The sequence below is a fragment of the Odontesthes bonariensis genome, chromosome 6, assembly GCF_027942865.1.
Source record: "Odontesthes bonariensis isolate fOdoBon6 chromosome 6, fOdoBon6.hap1, whole genome shotgun sequence".
Lineage (NCBI taxonomy): Eukaryota > Metazoa > Chordata > Actinopteri > Atheriniformes > Atherinopsidae > Odontesthes > Odontesthes bonariensis.
In genome coordinates this window covers 5,174,183-5,192,845 of record NC_134511.1, presented here as the reverse complement: position 1 = coordinate 5,192,845, position 18,663 = coordinate 5,174,183, and the positions used below count along the sequence as shown (strand labels likewise).

Here is an 18,663-nt window from a genome sequence, read left to right as displayed (position 1 = left end):
ATCCCGACTGTTTTAAGCCTTTTTTATCCCGACTGTTTTAACCCGACTGTTTTATCCCGACTGTTTTAAGCCTGTTTTAACCCGACTGTTTTAACCCGACTGTTTTAAGCCTGTTTTAACCCGACTGTTTTAACCCGACTGTTTTAAGCCTGTTTTAACCCGACTGTTTTAAGCCTGTTTTAACCCGACTGTTTTATCCCGACTGTTTTAAGCCTTTTTTATCCCGACTGTTTTATCCCGACTGTTTTAACCCGACTGTTTTATCCCGACTGTTTTAAGCCTGTTTTAACCCGACTGTTTTAACCCGACTGTTTTAAGCCTGTTTTAACCTGACTATTTTAAGCCTGTTTTAACCCGACTGTTTTAACCCGACTGTTTTAACCCAACTGTTTTAAGCCTGTTTTAACCCGACTGTTTTAACCCGACTGTTTTAAGCCTGTTTTAACCTGACTGTTTTAAGCCTGTTTTAACCCGACTGTTTTAACCCGACTGTTTTAAGCCTGTTTTAACCTGACTGTTTTAAGCCTGTTTTAACCCGACTGTTTTAAGCCTATTTTAACCCGACTGTTTTATCCCGACTGTTTTAAGCCTGTTTTAACCTGACTGTTTTAACCCGACTGTTTTATCCCGACTGTTTTAACCCGACTGTTTTATCCCGACTGTTTTAAGCCTGTTTTAACCCGACTGTTTTATCCCGACTGTTTTAAGCCTGTTTTAACCCGACTGTTTTAACCCGACTGTTTTAACCCGACTGTTTTAACCCGACTGTTTTAAGCCTGTTTTAACCCGACTGTTTTAAGCCTGTTTTAACCTGACTGTTTTAAGCCTGTTTTAACCCGACTGTTTTAAGCCTGTTTTAACCTGACTGTTTTAAGCCTGTTTTAACCCGACTGTTTTAAGCCTGTTTTAACCCGACTGTTTTAAGCCTGTTTTAACCCGACTGTTTTATCCCGACTGTTTTAAGCCTGTTTTAACCTGACTGTTTTAACCCGACTGTTTTATCCCGACTGTTTTAACCCGACTGTTTTATCCCGACTGTTTTAACCCGACTGTTTTATCCCGACTGTTTTAAGCCTGTTTTAACCCGACTGTTTTATCCCGACTGTTTTAAGCCTGTTTTAACCCGACTGTTTTAACCCGACTGTTTTATCCCGACTGTTTTAACCCGACTGTTTTAACCCGACTGTTTTATCCCGACTGTTTTAACCCGACTGTTTTTACCCGACTGTTTTATCCCGACTGTTTTAACCCGACTGTTTTAACCCGACTGTTTTATCCCGACTGTTTTAACCCGACTGTTTTATCCCGACTGTTTTAAGCCTGTTTTAACCCGACTGTTTTATCCCGACTGTTTTAAGCCTGTTTTAACCCGACTGTTTTAAGCCTGTTTTAACCCGACTGTTTTATCCCGACTGTTTTAAGCCTTTTTTAACCCGACTGTTTTAAGCCTGTTTTATCCCGACTGTTTTAACCTGACTGTTTTAAGCCTTTTTTAACCCGACTGTTTTAAGCCTGTTTTAACCCGACTGTTTTAAGCCTGTTTTATCCCGACTGTTTTAACCCGACTGTTTTATCCCGACTGTTTTAACCTGACTGTTTTAAGCCTGTTTTAACCCGACTGTTTTAACCCGACTGTTTTATCCCGACTGTTTTAACCCGACTGTTTTAAGCCTGTTTTAACCTGACTGTTTTAAGCCTGTTTTAACCCGACTGTTTTAAGCCTGTTTTAACCCGACTGTTTTAAGCCTGTTTTAACCCGACTGTTTTAAGCCTGTTTTAACCCGACTGTTTTAAGCCTGTTTTAACCCGACTGTTTTAAGCCTGTTTTAACCCGACTGTTTTAAGCCTGTTTTAACCCGACTGTTTTAAGCCTGTTTTAACCTGACTGTTTTAAGCCTGTTTTAACCCGACTGTTTTATCCCGACTGTTTTAACCCGACTGTTTTAACCCGACTGTTTTATCCCGACTGTTTTAACCCGACTGTTTTAACCCGACTGTTTTATCCCGACTGTTTTAACCCGACTGTTTTATCCCGACTGTTTTAACCCGACTGTTTTATCCCGACTGTTTTAAGCCTGTTTTAACCCGACTGTTTTATCCCGACTGTTTTAAGCCTGTTTTAACCCGACTGTTTTAAGCCTGTTTTAACCCGACTGTTTTATCCCGACTGTTTTAAGCCTGTTTTAACCCGACTGTTTTATCCCGACTGTTTTAAGCCTGTTTTAACCCGACTGTTTTATCCCGACTGTTTTAACCTGACTGTTTTAAGCCTTTTTTAACCCGACTGTTTTATCCCGACTGTTTTAAGCCTGTTTTAACCCGACTGTTTTAACCCGACTGTTTTATCCCGACTGTTTTAACCCGACTGTTTTAAGCCTGTTTTAACCTGACTGTTTTAAGCCTGTTTTAACCCGACTGTTTTAAGCCTGTTTTAACCTGACTGTTTTAAGCCTGTTTTAACCCGACTGTTTTAAGCCTGTTTTAACCTGACTGTTTTAAGCCTGTTTTAACCCGACTGTTTTAAGCCTGTTTTAACCCGACTGTTTTAACCCGACTGTTTTAAGCCTGTTTTAACCCGACTGTTTTAAGCCTGTTTTAACCCGACTGTTTTAAACCTGTTTTAACCCGACTGTTTTAACCCGACTGTTTTAAGCCTGTTTTAACCCGACTGTTTTATCCCGACTCTTTTATGACTGTTTTAACCCGACTGTTTTAAGCCTTTTTTAACCCGACTGTTTTATCCCGACTCTTTTATGACTGTTTTAACCCGACTGTTTTATCCCGACTGTTTTATCCCGACTGTTTTAAGCCTTTTTTATCCCGACTGTTTTAACCCGACTGTTTTATCCCGACTGTTTTATCCCGACTGTTTTAAGCCTTTTTTATCCCGACTGTTTTAACCTGACTGTTTTAACCCGACTGTTTTAAGCCTGTTTTAACCCGACTGTTTTAACCCGACCGCCCCTAACCCGACTTATTTAACCCGACTGTTTTAACCTGACTGTTTTAACCCGACTGTTTTAAGCCTGTTTTAACCCGACTGTTTTAACCCGACCGCCCCTAACCCGACTGTTTTGACCCGACTGTTTTAACCCGACTGTTTTAAGCCTGTTTTAACCCGACTGTTTTATCCCGACTGTTTTAAGCCTGTTTTAACCCGACTGTTTTAACCCGACTGTTTTAACCCGACTGTTTTAACCCGACTGTTTTAAGCCTGTTTTAACCCGACTGTTTTAACCCGACCGCCCCTAACCCGACTGTTTTAACCCGACTGTTTTAAGCCTGTTTTAACCCGACTGTTTTAACCCGACTGTTTTAAGCCTGTTTTAACCCGACTGTTTTAACCCGACTGTTTTAAGCCTGTTTTAACCCGACTGTTTTAAGCCTGTTTTAACCCGACTGTTTTATCCCGACTCTTTTATGACTGTTTTAACCCGACTGTTTTAACCCGACTGTTTTAAGCCTGTTTTAACCCGACTGTTTTAACCCGACTGTTTTAAGCCTGTTTTAACCCGACTGTTTTAAGCCTGTTTTAACCCGACTGTTTTATCCCGACTCTTTTATGACTGTTTTAACCCGACTGTTTTAAGCCTGTTTTAACCCGACTGTTTTATCCCGACTCTTTTATGACTGTTTTAACCCGACTGTTTTATCCCGACTGTTTTATCCCGACTGTTTTAAGCCTTTTTTATCCCGACTGTTTTATCCCGACTGTTTTATCCCGACCGCCCCTAACCCGACTTATTTAACCCGACTGTTTTATCCTGACTGTTTTAACCCGATTGTTATTCTCACTTTTCTCCTCTTTTTTCTACGCTGCCTTTTTTTTTTACCTTTTGCAAATGTTGAAGAAGAGCAGGTGCACAGTAAGACATTAATCACCATCATCCACAAAGCCCATATTTACCTCTTCAGCTGGACTTCCACCGGCTCAGCAGAGTGACAGGATAATGCTGCTGTGGAGCTTTTCTCTCAGCTCAGAACTCAGTCCTGACAACGGATGTCACGCCACAGCTGCAGCTCGTGCACTATGTTTGTCAGCTGTGCACGTACACCATCGGCGCTCCATCCACCTTTAAAGCAGAGCTGATAACTAACTCTCCTGCTTCTGGGACCATGCAGAAGACTGTCGATGCACCGGCAACATTTATGTTTCAGCTTCCAGCCCTTTTTTTAGCTCATGGTTTATAGATTACAGACGGAGAAAGTTTGGCTTTCTCACGGAACAAACAGAATTCAAACTGCTTTAAAGAGTTGCTGACGAGCAGGAAAAGCATTGTTTTGCTTTTCTGTTCTTCTTCTTCCCTCCTCCAGGTTCAAGTGTTGAGAATACATCAGCGCGCGGTGATGCTGCCACCATCTGTTCAACAGCGAGTTCCATCGTCCACGAACCTTCATCAGGATAAAATCTCTGCTTGACATAAATCAGTCTGTTTCATGGAAATATTGTGACTGATGCTCCATCTTAAATCTTCTAGCTCAAAGCTTGAATGGTGTCTTTTAAAGTCTGTTCCACAGGGTTGTTTGTTACGTTAACCACCCCATTAGAGGCTGCCAGATCTCACCAGCTTTGTCTCAGTGGTTCATTTACAGGAGTCTCACAGTGTTTAACATACTGTCTGAATGGTCCTGACCAGAGGTGGGTAGAGTAGCCAAAAATTGTACTCAAGTAAAAGTACTGTTACTTTAGAATAATTTGACTCAAGTAAAAGTAAAACATAATCATCCAAATAATTACTTGAGTAAGAGTAAAAAAGTGCTCGGTGAAAAAACTACTCAAGTACTGAGTAACTGTTGAGTAACGTCTGATTTATTTGTTAACACAAGCATTCAATCAGACAGACAGAAATACTAAATAATCATCTTTAGGCAAATTAGAGTTCATCCAATTGATAAAATAAATTAAATTGAATGAATTAATTACAAAATAGCTTCAATTAAAATAATCCAGGTAAATTCAAGTACTTCAATAAAAAAAAGAAAAGAGACTTAGGAAATGTTTAAAACATATGTAACCCATATGTAACCTAAAAAACAAACATTCATCTATCCATGGGGGAAAAAACGAGTTTAGGAAACTTACCGCTACATGTTTCCTCAAGTTAGATGTTGAGTTTCTGCTGAAATGTGCGTTTGTTTTGGTTGCCACAGAAGACACATAATGTAGCTGCTGTTTCTCACTCTTTGTAAGGTAAACATGCTTTCAGTATGAGGCCTCGTCTGCGTCTTCATTTCCCACCGTTGGTTCTGACATTTTTCATCTGTTTCTTTGTTTGTTTGCTACGACTGCTAATGCTAAAGCTAACCCGTCCCGCCGCTGAGATCGAGTATGGTCACGTGACCAGACTGCACGGCTGCGTCTGATTGGTGGAACACAGTCAGGTGGTAGAGCCTTTGGCGGAAGTCTCTCTCTCTGTCAGAATAAAACATTAAAATGAGGCGTACGCGGGGGGATAAAAATAATGAGGCGTAGAATACCAAAGAGGTAAGAAGAAAAGTAACCAGCTCATTGTAGCCTAATGTAGCGGAGTAAGAGGACAGTTTCTGCTGCACACATCTACTCAAGTAAAAGTAAAAAGTATAGAGATTTAAAACTACTCCTAGAAGTATGATGTTTTCAAAAACTTACTCAAGTAAATGTAACTTGTTACTACCCACCTCTGGTCCTGACCCAGTCATCACCTGCCTCCGCAGGCCAGTTAAAACAAGCTAATAACAATATTTACCTCTGACCTTTGTTCTGTTTCTGCTCTGTTCCGTCAGGGTGAAAAGGAGTCGGTACCGTTTTTTATGCAGACCGACTGCACCGTTACATCCCAAACGGGGCCCAAGGCCTTTAAAATCCCCCTGTCCATCCGCCAGAGGATCTGCGCCACCTTCGACACTGCCAACGCCAAGGGCAAGGACTGGCAACTCTTAGCCCAGAAACTCCACTTAGACCGGTGAGTTTACAGAGTCTTACCGTCGTGGGTGAGGTGTGAATGAACGTAAGGGAAAGATTTCTGTTAGCCTTAAAGGGATAGTTCGCCTCTTTTGACATGAAGCTGTATGACATCCCATATCAGCAGCATCATTTCTGAACATCTTCTTACCCCCTGCTGCGTCCTGTGAGCAGAGTTCCAGCCTCGTTTTGGTGTTGATGAAGGTAGTCCGGCTAGTTGGCTGGGGTTTAAAAAATAAAGCGTTTTGCTTCTCAAAACAATATGCGTTCAACAGAGTAATACATTTGCATCACAAAATCGTTCTCCAGGAAAAAGTCAGACCTCACAATCGCTTGGCCCTATTTTCTCTCCCTTCGTATCACTGCCTGCTGCCGCCTGACGCCAGCCGCACCTGTTACGGTGTTTGCTGCTCGGAACACTGGAAAAAATGCCCCTCCAAAAATAAGTTAAAAAACAACAAATACGAGACGTTTTTGCTTGAAATAAGCAAAAATAAATCTGCCAATGGAATTAATGAAAATCGGCTTGTCAAGATTTCTTGAAATAAAATGTGATATTTGGGACTTTTGAGATAAAAGTGATCTTGAAATTAGCTTAAAAACCTCTTCAAATGAAGAAAAAGCTTGTTTCATATGAAATATGACCAGATCAAGATGTTTTCAAGAATTTTTTAACTTACTTAACTCACTTAACAAGATATTCTAGATGTATTGTCTTCAAACAAGTCCCTATATCTGGCTGAAATAGTACTTGTTAGGCAATTTTGTCTTATATTAAGTGTAATGAGATACTCAATGAAACAAATATACTTGGTAAGATTTAGATTTTTTCCAGTGAAGCAGGGGACTGCTCGGTCTGCACTTCGGTCTGCATGGTCTACACAGCAGGCAGTGATACGAAGGGAGAGAAAATAGGGCCAAGAGATTGTGAGGTCTGACTTTTTCCTGGAGAACCATTTTGTTCTGCAAATGTATTACTCTTTTGAACGCATATTGTTTTGAGAAGCAAAACGCTTTATTTTTTAAACCCCAGCCAACTAGCCGGAACTACTTCCGTCAACACCAAAACGAGGCTGGAACTCGGCTCACAGGACGCAGCAGGGGGTAAGAAGATGTTCATAAATGATGTTGCTGATATGGGATGTCATACAGCTTCATGTCAAAAGAGGCGAACTATCCCTTTAAAGTACAAAGTTTCACCTCATACACACAGTCGTGAGAATGTCTCCTGTAATGGTTTGATGACCTCCTGAAAGTTTCCTCAGCAGGAGGAGACCGGAATGCTGACTAAGCGATTGTGTCGTCCACTGGTGGAACATTAAATACTCCGTTTGGGTTCTCCTGGCCTTAATATCCAATTTCCTTCTGAGAAATAAAGAGCGTGATATCAAAGGCATCTCATCTCGCTCAGTGGTATCGCTCTGATCTGTCTGTGATAACTAACTTATTACCCCCATCGCTCTTCTTTTTGAAATATTCATTTATGACGAGGCGCCGCACTGGAATTCGCTCCGGCGAGTGGGTTTTCTTTGCGTGCTCCGAGCTCGTGGCTCCTATAATTTCCCGTTAAGTGCTTGATTCATGAGACACGGGTACCTACAAGAAGTCCTGTGGGATTCCAAATCCAGATAAGCTCTCCTCTCCGAGTCGGGCGGCTTTTAACTGAGCCCGGTGTGACTGGGAGCTGCAGCCTTTAATGTTGCTTGTTGTGATTCCTCCTGGAAAGCAGAAGCAGGGCTGCACTGCCCCCAACTGGACTCACCGCTGAATTAAACAAACATTGTGCTGCATTGGCATGGCAACAAGCTCTATTTTATTTCACTTAGGCGGATCCTGACAGAGAAATCCGACCAAGCTCCGTTTGCCTGTAATTACTCGTGACTTGTGATGTTAATTTATTCTTGATTATGTTCCTAATTGTCTCGAAAGGTCACACTCGTTGTTTTACCTCCCTGAAAAAGCAGATGGTGTTTTTTACTCCTGCAACACGCCGTTTAAGACATTTATAAGCTCGTTTTCTGAGAGTAAAGTAAAGAAAAAGGTGTTTTTTCTGGTTTAGATTTTGAAGTTAAATGGGCTTTCAGTGTCAAAGGCTGCGTGGAAAAGTATTCTTCACATATTCTATAATTGGGTCTCATCTTCCGCACACATTAAGTGTTGTTGATGTTTTCTAAGTGGATATCTTTAAAGCCTTATGCTCGCATATGGTGATAATCATGAGAGCTGATACATATGTGGTTGTATTTGGTGTAATTTCACCAAATAGATGGAACACTGATGAGGGATGTGATCTGAAAAGAACAGCAGGAATTATGGAGCATACACTCACATGTCATGTAGCGACATAGTTTCTGTTTGTTTTGGGTTCCAGCTGTCAGCAGAGCTGATGAACTGCTCATTAAGTCCTCAGCCATCCTTCATGTCTTTATATGTTTCCAGGATAAAAGGAGGAAAGTGATTTATTAAATTTAAGGAGTCTTCAGGAATAGTTCTCCAGGCTTCTTGAAGGACATCCCAAAGCTCTTCTTTGGATGTGGGCTGCCTTTTGTTGCGTTCTCTGCCAACATGATCCCACACTGCTTCAGTATTGTTGAGCTCCGGGCTCTGGGGAGGATTCATCCCTCCATCAGACCCGCTGCCACTGATTTTCAGCCCACTTCTTGTGTCCTTTGGCACAGCTCAGCCTTTTCTCCCTGTTTCCCTTCCTTAAGAACGGCTTCCTGACAGCCACCCTTCCATGGAGCCCATTTCTGATGAGGCTTGGGCCAACAGCAGATGGATCAGCTGAAGGTCCAGATGCATCTCTCAGCTCCTGTGTCAGGGCTTTGCTGGATGTTTTCCTCTTTCTTAAGGACATCACTTTCAGATCCTGTTCATCTGCTGGAGATAGTTCTTTAGGCCTGACACTTCTTCTTCTGTCCTCCACTTGTCCAGTTTCCTCAAATGTTTTAAGGACACACTGCACACCATGCTGAGATATGCCAAGTTTTCAGCTAACAGCTCTTTGGGAATCACCTTGTTGCTGCAGAAATCCTGTTTTCTGTCTGTCACACTGTGTTATCTTTGCTGTTTTTCACACATGCAGCTAAAGAAATGGGAACAAATCTTAATTCCAGTCTAAAACCCACAAAGAGCTTCTAGATTATTCATTTCTGGTGGCATAAAACAGTTTAATCCTTTAATTTATATGAATTTTTCCATAATTAGTCATTAGATTATATCTTATATTCCTTTTTTAAGCTTTAAATTGAATCTTATTTACTTTTTGTTGATGTTGAATAAAATACAATTGTTATTATTGTCTGTTTTTTCCTACTTTTCTACTTTTAGACATGATAACGTTCATTTTTTTGAGATTAGGATTTTTTTTAAACTGAATTTCATTTATTAATTTGACTCTTTTAGTAACTGAAAACAGTTTTAACGTAAATGTACAAAAAAGTTGAAACAATGAAGCTGTTTTTCACAGATGCAGTTAAAGAAATGGGAACAAATGATGTGTCTCTGTGACAGGCTGCTGGGAACAAAGAGCCTAAAGATATGATTTAAAACGGCTTCTTTGCTTAGTTGTCTGTTCTGTGTGGACACAACACTGGTTCATCCCTTGAGTTAGGAGCCTTTTTTCTGCCTTTCCTTTCCTCTGAAGATGGTACAAGGTGCAAGAACTGGACTGAAAACAAGAAAAACTTTGAAAAACCTTCAGGAAGCCTGGAGAACTGTTGCTGAAGAAAACTTTAGAAGATTACAAGACAGTCTGGCTGGTTGGAAGTAAAAAAATATAAAGAAATCAGTCCCTAATCAGGCACTGATTAGGGATGCAGCGATGCCACTTTTTTTCAAACCGATACGATACCGATACTTGGATCTGAGTACTTGCCGATGCCGATACTTCTACCACAAAAAAAAAATGCAATGAATTGGAAGACAGGTTTCGGTCTCACTAGCCTAACCACACTGTTCCCGATTAGCTCGACATCTCCTCGAGCCTTCAATCTAAAAAAAAATACAACAAAAATGACAAGCCACCCTCTGATCGCGGTCTTTATGCAATAAATTGGTATCAGTTAACTTTAACGACTTCAAGTATATTAGAATAGTATCGGCCCGATACCCGTATCGGTATCGGTGCATCCCTTGCACTGATAGAAGAAACTAATCACAAAAGGGTTCATTGATAAGGAAACCTGACAGGATTCTCCGTTTTTGGCTTCTATTTCGACACTTTGAACGTATTCAGCACGTTCTTATTAGCCTTTCCTACCAGCCACATAGACGTAGCACCAAACCCAACCAAGCAGTGGTTGGGTTTGGAATCCTCCTTGGAGGGGAAAAAGTATTTTTACCCTAAAACAACATCCACTGCATCCCACAGCAGAGGCTTGTAACATGCTGGTGTTTTACAGCTAGTTTGATCTCATTTGGTCTTTTTCTGATGTTCACAGAACCCGCTGATTGTCGTATTTATTGATTTCACGCACTTGACTGTATCCCCCCGATTGAAAGAAAACTCATTTTGAATCTTCCTTTTTGTCAGCTAATGCCATGAAAAGATCAGAGCCAACGATGAACTGATCCTGCTAATGAGTGTTGAGTGTGAATCGGTCTGATTTATCCTCCTCCTGCTCTGTGCTGCGCAGCTCCACTGCTGGCTGCCGTAAAGCAAACACAGATAAATAAAGTTATTTTTGTTTATTTCTCCAGAAATACTCACAGGAACAAAGAATTAAAGGGACAGTTCGCCTCTTTTGACGTGAAGCTGTATGACATCCCATATTAGCAACATCATTTCTGAACATCTTCTTACCCCCTGCTGCGTCCTGTGAGCAGAGTTCCAGCCTCGTTTTGGCGTTGATGAAGGTCGTCCGGCTAGTTGGCTGGGGTTTAAAAAATAAAGCGTTTTGCTTCTCAAAACAATATGCGTTCAACAGAGTAATATATTTGCATCACAAAATCGTTCTCCAGGAAAAAGTCAGACCTCACAATCGCTTGGCCCTATTTTCTCTCCCTTCGTATCACTGCCTGCTGCCGCCTGCCGACAGCCGCGCCTGTTACGGTGTTTGCTGCTCGGAACACTGGAAAAAATGCCCCTCCAAAAATAAGTTAAAAAAACAACAAATAAAAGACGTTTTGCTTGAAATAAGCAAAAAAATCTGCCAATGGAACTAGTGAAAATCGGCTTGTCAAGGTTTATTGAAATAAGATGTGATATTTAGGACTTTTGAGATAAAAGTGATCTTGAAATTAGCTTAAAAACCTCTTCAAATGAAAAAAAAAAGCTTGTTTCATATGAAATATGACTCAGAACAAGATGTTTTCAAGAATTTTTTAATTAACAAGAATTTCATCTGGAATATCTATGTATTGTATTAAAACAAGTCCCCGTATCTGGCTGAAATATTACTTGTTAGGCAATTGTGTCTTATATCAAGTGTAATGAGATACTCAATGAGACAAATATACTTGGTAAGATTTAGATTTTTTCCAGTGAAGCAGGGGACTGCTCGGTCTGCACTTCGGTCTGCACGGTCTACACAGCAGGCAGTGATACGAAGGGAGAGAAAATAGGGCCAAGAGATTGTGAGGTCTGACTTTTTCCTGGAGAACGATTTTGTGACGAAAATGTATTACTCTTTTGAACGCATATTGTTTTGAGAAGCAAAACGCTTTAATTTTTAAGCCCCAGCCAACTAGCCGGACTACCTTCATCAACACCAAAACGAGGCTGGAACTCTGCTCACAGGACGCAGCAGGGGGTAAGAAGATGTTCAGAAATGATGTTGCTACTATGGGATGTCATACAGCTTCATGTCAAAAGAGGCGAACTATCCCTTTAATCCACGGCAGAAAGTAAACACTCCAAAAGGAAATGTTCAAAAACAGCAGTTTGAGTGGTGATTTGTCAGGATATAAAGAGTGCCCCTGCTGTTTGCCCCTCCACAGGAACCTGGGCTACTTTGCAAAGCAGCGGAGCCCCTCGGCTGTCATCCTGAGCCTGTGGGAAGCTCGCCACCAGGACTCCGCCGACCTCGACTCTCTCGCCAGCGCCCTGGAGGAGATTGGCAAGATCCACTCCAAAAGCTCCCCGAAGGAGCAGGACGAGGCCGAGCCCGACATCAATCACGTCCGCGCCGGCGCTCTGAGCGGAACGGGCAAACTGACCACCGAGCGGGGCGAGGACGCGTCCCCCGAGTGCACCGGCTGAGAGGAGAGGCGGTGAGTGCACAGCGACAGACTGAGGACGTCTGTGCGTACGCGCACAGGGACGCTGCGGCGGGGAGGTTGGCGGTGAGCGGACGTGCCGGCGGTCAGCGTGCCGAGCGACCGCGGCGGGCCGAGGTGAGGCGGCGCCTGCCGTGGATCTGCCCCTCTCTGTTCAGAACCCGCCTGTGGATGGACTGTAAATCTGTTTCTGCCTTTCCACTCAGCTCCTCGGCTCCTTTCAGACCTTTTCTTTCACTGTTTCCTTTTGTTCTGCTGTCAGAAGAGACGGGAGCTGCTTCTCTCCCCTCGTTTCCCCGCAGTCCCGACGCACGCCGCTCGCGCCTGCGTACAGCTTCTGATACGCAGGTCATGTGACCCGACGGCGGCACCGTTTTCCACTCATTTGGTTTCACACCTCCCTCCCTATCGGAACAGACGAATGAGAGCTTTAAAAGCTACTTTTTTTTTTTGAAGGGGAAGCTGCTGACTGCTTATATATTGTGATAGTGAACTTTCAAAGCCAGATATCTCATGATTTCCATCTTTGTGTCTTAAAAAAAAATCCCAACTGGAACAGTTTGGTGCTTGTGTTCCTTATTCATTTACAGACAAAAGAAAAAAAAGAATGTGGTGTAATGTGGCCGAGGAAGATTTGGAACCGCGGCTTTTACAGTTCGTGACCGTTTCCTTCGCTGGCAGACACAGACGGCGTGGCGAACATCACTTCCTGGCACCGCGTCTTATCACCGCCGCCACCAGGCCTCGTATCAGCCCCCCAACACACCCGGCTGCCCCCCCCGCCCCTCCACAGGCGCAGGCTGACCCGCGCACAGCGGTAATAAATCACACACGAATGATTGCAGGCGTCGGCGTATTAGCCAGCAGTTTCACACCGGAAACAACCTGCAGATTAACTGTTACCTGAAAGTCGCTGAGTCACTGTTCACGGGTGAGCCACAACATTATCCAAATCAAATCAACTTTATTTGTTGCACATTTCATGTACAAAACAGTTCAAAGTGCTTCACATAAAATAAAAGCATTGCAGCAGGGAGTGTAAGAAGCATTAAAAATACATAAAAGAATATAAAGCGGAACATATAAAATGATTTAAATGAATTTAAAAACAGATAAGTTCAAAGATATCGTGCAGATTTCATGCATAGACACATGAGAACAGAAATGTCTTTAACCTGGATTTAAAAATGTCTCCATTTGGTGAAAGTTTAATCTCCACTGGCAGTTTGTTCCACTTGTTTGCAGCATAACAGCTAAATGCTGCTTCTCCATGTTTAGTCTGGACTCTGGACTGGACCAGCTGACCTGAGTCCTTGGATCTAAGAGCTCTGCTGGCTTTATATTCTCTGAACAGATCACAGATTGTAAACCATCAGCAGGCTTTTAAAATCTATTCTGTGACTGACTGGAAGCCAGAGTAAAGATTTTAAACCACCCACAGCTGAAGGCAGGAGTGTTTAGCCTCGTTGCAGTCCGGTACGGGTCGGGTCGCTTTGGGGTCAGCTTTGCGTTCCCACTGTACAAAGGGGACCCTCAGGGGTGGGTCGAGTGCGTGCCAAAGCGTAAATAACAAATAACAGCAAGTAACAAGTAACATCCATAATATGGAACCACCTCTAAGCTTCTTCAGCTTAATGCGACACCGGCTCGCGGTCCGGTTGAAACTACTCTCTGACATTTTTGCTGCAATCGGCTGGAAAACTTTTTGCCTCCTCACCAACAACGGAGAGCAGAGCCTGGAACCGGTCCTGTGTGCTCGCTACCACAAGCAGAAGGGTCACAGACATGGTAACGGGTTCCATGGTAACGGGTTCCATGGGACCGGTACGCTTTGGTGGTCGTGGAAACACTGAAATAAGCGACCCGTTCTGAACCGACCCGTACCGGACTGCATAGCAGAGTTCTGCCGCAGGAGGCCCTGAGGACGAGCACAAAAAAGAGTCTGAGGTGTTCACCCGGCCCCCCAAACCCCCCCCCCCCCCCCCACGTACCAATCTGATGGCGTCAGTGGGAGGGAAGCTTTCTTTATTCCCTAACATCCTGGTAACAAACACTCTCAGACCACCTCTGACCTCACTGCTCAGGTGGCAGGAGGCGCCGTTACATCATGCAGAGGCCGTAAAGCTAAAGCTGATCAGTGTATTTAATCATTTTGGGACAAAATATGACCAAAAGATTGGCGCTACATTCGGTTTCCATCCAACTGTAGAGCCAATAGCCGGATTCGGACAGAGCAGTTCTAAGAACGCCGTTCTGATAGCTGCCCTTCTCCAGGGGAACTGTTTCAGTTTGCATTCCCACATGAGTCGGGACCTTGATGGGGACTGATGCGACGCAGCCGTCTGCGACAGCGACGTGTTACTTTAGCGCCACATTCAACAACAAAACAGAACTCAGCGGCCGTCACATCGAACCAGAGTGACGTTTGGATTTCATCAGCTGAGCTCAAAGGGAAACTAGTTTTTCCAACATTTATCCCTCTGTTTTTATTTCATGCACAGAAAGCAGGAGGATGCATTCACTTCTCGTGACCATTTATAAGCTTTAAGAGTTATTTTTTTAATCATGCCTGTAAGGAAACACGCTTGCTTTGTTCATTAAAGAACCCACAGCGATCCATGCAAGTCATGCTTTTCCTTAAAACGTTCCCAAAAAAAGCCCAGATCTCCCTCTCGTGCGAAGAATCCCTCTGCAGCGCTGAGGATTTTAAAGCTGGAACCACCCACCTTCCTTCTTTAAATTACAACTTTCAGCCATGACAGGCTTGCGTAACTGATTTACATCTTTAACATTCGAAAAGATTAAAGTCCTCGCATCTCTTTTTCTTCTTGTCCGTGAGCCAAACCCAACATCTCAAATTCAAAGTGTTCTGGTGATTTTTAGGTAAAAAGGGAAAAAAACACGTGTTTTAACAAATGCCTCTCAGCTGTTTATCAGGAATTAGATGCTGACTTTGAATGAGTATTTCTGACCCTATAACATATTGAAGTGGTTTCATCCTGAAGAATTGTCTTTATTTTCCTGCATTTATGCATTTCTAATCAAGTTTTTGTCATCTTTTCACGTGATTTAAGCTGGTGATGAATGTGAAAGGCAATCTTTGATTTCTTTTTTTTTCCCCAACATTATTGTGGACTAAATGGATTTTTACTTTATATACCTGCAAGCAAAGAGTGTCAAAAAAAAAGGAAAATATGTGCTTCTGTTATGCTTTGCGGTGGCTTCTGTCGCGCTGAGGGCGTCCTTGTCTGTAACGTACACCCCCCCCCCCCCATCTCATCCAACACCCACCCCCAGTCCAGATGTGCTCCAGCTGTGTCTACTGTATCTCATTAATGTGTTCGAGTCCATTTACACATGTCATTTCCAGAAAAGTTTGGGAAAGTTTTCTAAAATGTAATAATAAAAAAAAAAGAAAAAGAGAAACTGTCATTTGTTGATTTTGATTGATTTGAATCTTTATTTAACCGATGGAAAAAATGTCGATTTGAAGCGATTAAATGCAAATAAAATTTGATGCAGCAAAACACTTTTTTTTTAAAAAGTTAGGTGAAAGGCAAAGAAAGACAGAAAATGTCATAAGATTATGCAAGTTTCCGTGCAATCTGTTGGTTTCCTTAGCTGGGAAAGTGTTTTTGAATTGGCTCTATATGAATGAATTGGATTATTTTATAAATAATTATGATTACAGTGAATTGAATTCCAATTGGCTTGAATTGGACTTTATTATCTAAGTGCCTTGAGATGACATTTGTTGTATTTGGCGCTATTTAAATAAAACTGAATTGAATTGAAGTGAGCGGGTGTCAGGATCGGGAATAAAAAGGAGCTTCCACCACCGTGTGCCAAACACGGTCAGAAAATCTTCAATAAGGGATCCAAAAACATATTTCTCAATGCAAAACTGCAAAGAACTTTGGATCTTTCAGCATCTGCAGCGCATCACACTCTGAAAAGGTTCCAAAAAGTCTCGGGGAAATCTCATTGTGCGAAGGCCAGGGGCCGAAAACATCTGTCGGATGCGAGTGACCCTGAAGTCTATCAAACCCGCCGCCGTGATAGATGTGGCCACATGGGCTTGGGAGGGATTCCAAAAAACCATTTTCACTCGATGCAACATTCCGAAATATGACTTGGAAGTGTTTCACACGAGTAGGAAGCCACGTAAATGTAAGGGAGAAAAGCCATCCAGGACGTAATCAGTGACAGGCCCAGGAGTCTGTGGGAAGGTCCGACCATCAAAGTGAGTCTTTTTCTTACCGCTCTGAGGTTATTTTATTAGGACAATGTCGCTATAACAGCTTCATAAACACACGATGTGTGGCCTGTCCACATCTGTCCACATCTGTCTCCCAGTGGAAACGTGCAGAGCCGCTGAAATCTCGTATTCAGCAGTAATGGACCCAGATTCCTCTGAAGAAACTGCAACAATCGGTGTCCTCGGGGTCCCGAAGCGTTAAAAAGGCCGATGGGACGCGGTGATAAACTCTGTTTAGAGTGTGCTGCTGCATCATTTTTTAAATCTGTTTATATTTAAAAAGAAGAAGAAGTTGGTCAGGTGCATTTTGGAAACGTTCCAAACTTTACTGTAAATGGGTTTTGTTTTTTAAAAGTTAAGCACACACAAAGACACGTTCTCACCAAGTATAATCCTGTGGTGTTAGACACTGTTTCATAAGAGACAAAGTCCCCCCATCACTTCCTGTCCTTTCCTTCCTGTCCCTTCCCGTCCTTTCCCTTCTGGTCACTTCCTTCCTGTCCCCTTCTTCCTGTCCTTTCCTGTCCATTCTGGTCCCTTCCTTCCTGTCCCTTCCTTCCTGTCCCCTTCTTCCCGTCCTTTCCTGTCCCTTCTGGTCCCTTCCTTCCTGTCACTTCCTGTCCCTTCCTTCCTGTCCCCTTCTTCCTGTCCTTTCCTGTCCCTTCTGGTCCCTTCCTTCCTGTCACTCCCCGTCCCGTCCCTTCCTGTCCCCTTCTTCCTGTCCTTTCCTGTCCCTTCTGGTCCCTTCCTTCCTGTCCCTTCCTATCCCTTCCTGTCCCTTCCTTCCTGTCCCTTTCTATCCTTTCCTGTCAATTCCTGTCCCTTCCTGTCCCTTCCTGTCCCTTCTGGTCCCTTCCTTCCTGTCACTCCCCGTCCCGTCCCTTCCTGTCCCCTTCTTCCTGTCCTTTCCTGTCCCTTCTGGTCCCTTCCTTCCTGTCCCTTCCTGTCCTTTCCTTCCTGTCCCTTCCTTCCTGTCCCTTTCTATCCCTTCCTGTCCCTTCCTGTCCTTTCCTTCCTGTCCCTTCCTGTCCCTTCCTTCCTGTCCCTTCCTGTCCCTTCCTGTCCCTTCCTGTCCTTTCCTTCCTGTCCCTTCCTTCCTGTCCCTTTCTATCCCTTCCTGTCCCTTCCTGTCCCTTCCTTCCTGTCCCTTTCTATCCCTTCCTGTCCCTTCCTGTCCCTTCCTGTCCCTTCCTTCCTGTCCCTTTCTATCCCTTCCTGTCCCTTCCTGTCCTTTCCTTCCTGTCCCTTCCTGTCCCTTCCTTCCTGTCCCTTTCTATCCCTTCCTGTCCTTTCCTGTCCCTTCCTTCCTGTCCCTTTCTATCCCTTCCTGTCCCTTCCTGTCCCTTCCTTCCTGTCCCTTTCTATCCCTTCCTGTCCCTTTCTGTCCCTTCCTTCCTGTCCCTTTCTATCCCTTCCTGTCCCTTCCCGTCCCGTCCTTTCCCTTCTGGTCCCTTCCTTCCTGTCCCTTCCTGTCCTTTCCTTCCTGTCCCTTCCTTCCTGTCCCTTCCTTCCTGTCCCTTCCTGTCCTTCCTTCCTGTCCCTTCCTTCCTGTCCGTCCCTTCCTTCCTGTCCCTTCCTTCCTGTCCCTTCCCGTCCCGTCCTTTCCCTTCTGGTCCCTTCCTTCCTGTCCCTTCCTGTCCTTTCCTTCCTGTCCCTTCCTTCCTTTCCCTTCTGGTCCCTTCCTTCCTGTCCCTTCCTGTCCCTTCCTTCCTGTCCGTCCCTTCCTTCCCGTCCCTGTCCTCTGCTCCTCTTTACTTTACGCATGGCCTCGGGCTTCACATCACTCTTCTTGTGCCTTGTTTAATCCTGTAAATGGTGAATGTTGCAAAGTACAGACGGAAAGAAAAAAAAGAGTAACGAATCATACTGACATACATTTAAAGGTATTAGTTGAAGAAGTATTTAAGATTATAATATTGAATAGGCTGCTGAGCTTTTCTAGTGCTGGACATCTATGTTTGGTAATGCCAGGTATATTGTATCTATAATTATGGACATTTTGGATGTTTTCTGTACAGTAGAATTTGCAAATGTATATGCAGCCTTTTTGGAAATAAATGTACAGCTGAAAGATCAGAATGTCTCCGCTCATTTTGGATCATGCAGTGAAACATATTTCCCATTATCTTCCTCATATGGCTTGAGTTATTATGTAAATGTGGGAGTTCAGACTCCGATCTCATCGCTCTCCGCAGGGAAAACGAAGGCCTGCTCAGCAGAGATGTGCGAGTGACAATAATTCATG

General features: G+C 43.4%; 1 protein-coding gene across 3 annotated transcripts in view; it reads left to right on the top strand.

The window, feature by feature from the left end:
• The window catches only part of LOC142381874 (netrin receptor UNC5D-like), a 318,795-nt gene extending 305,173 nt beyond the window's left edge, over positions 1-13,622 (top strand). For all 3 annotated transcript variants that reach the window (XM_075467164.1, XM_075467162.1, XM_075467163.1), the window contains 2 exons: positions 5,764-5,942; positions 11,882-13,622. In XM_075467164.1, the coding sequence (XP_075323279.1) occupies positions 5,764-5,942; positions 11,882-12,143 (441 nt within the window). In that variant the 3' untranslated portion in view covers positions 12,144-13,622. The remainder of the gene's footprint in view (positions 1-5,763; positions 5,943-11,881) is intronic.
• The last annotated feature ends 5,041 nt before the right edge of the window (positions 13,623-18,663 follow it).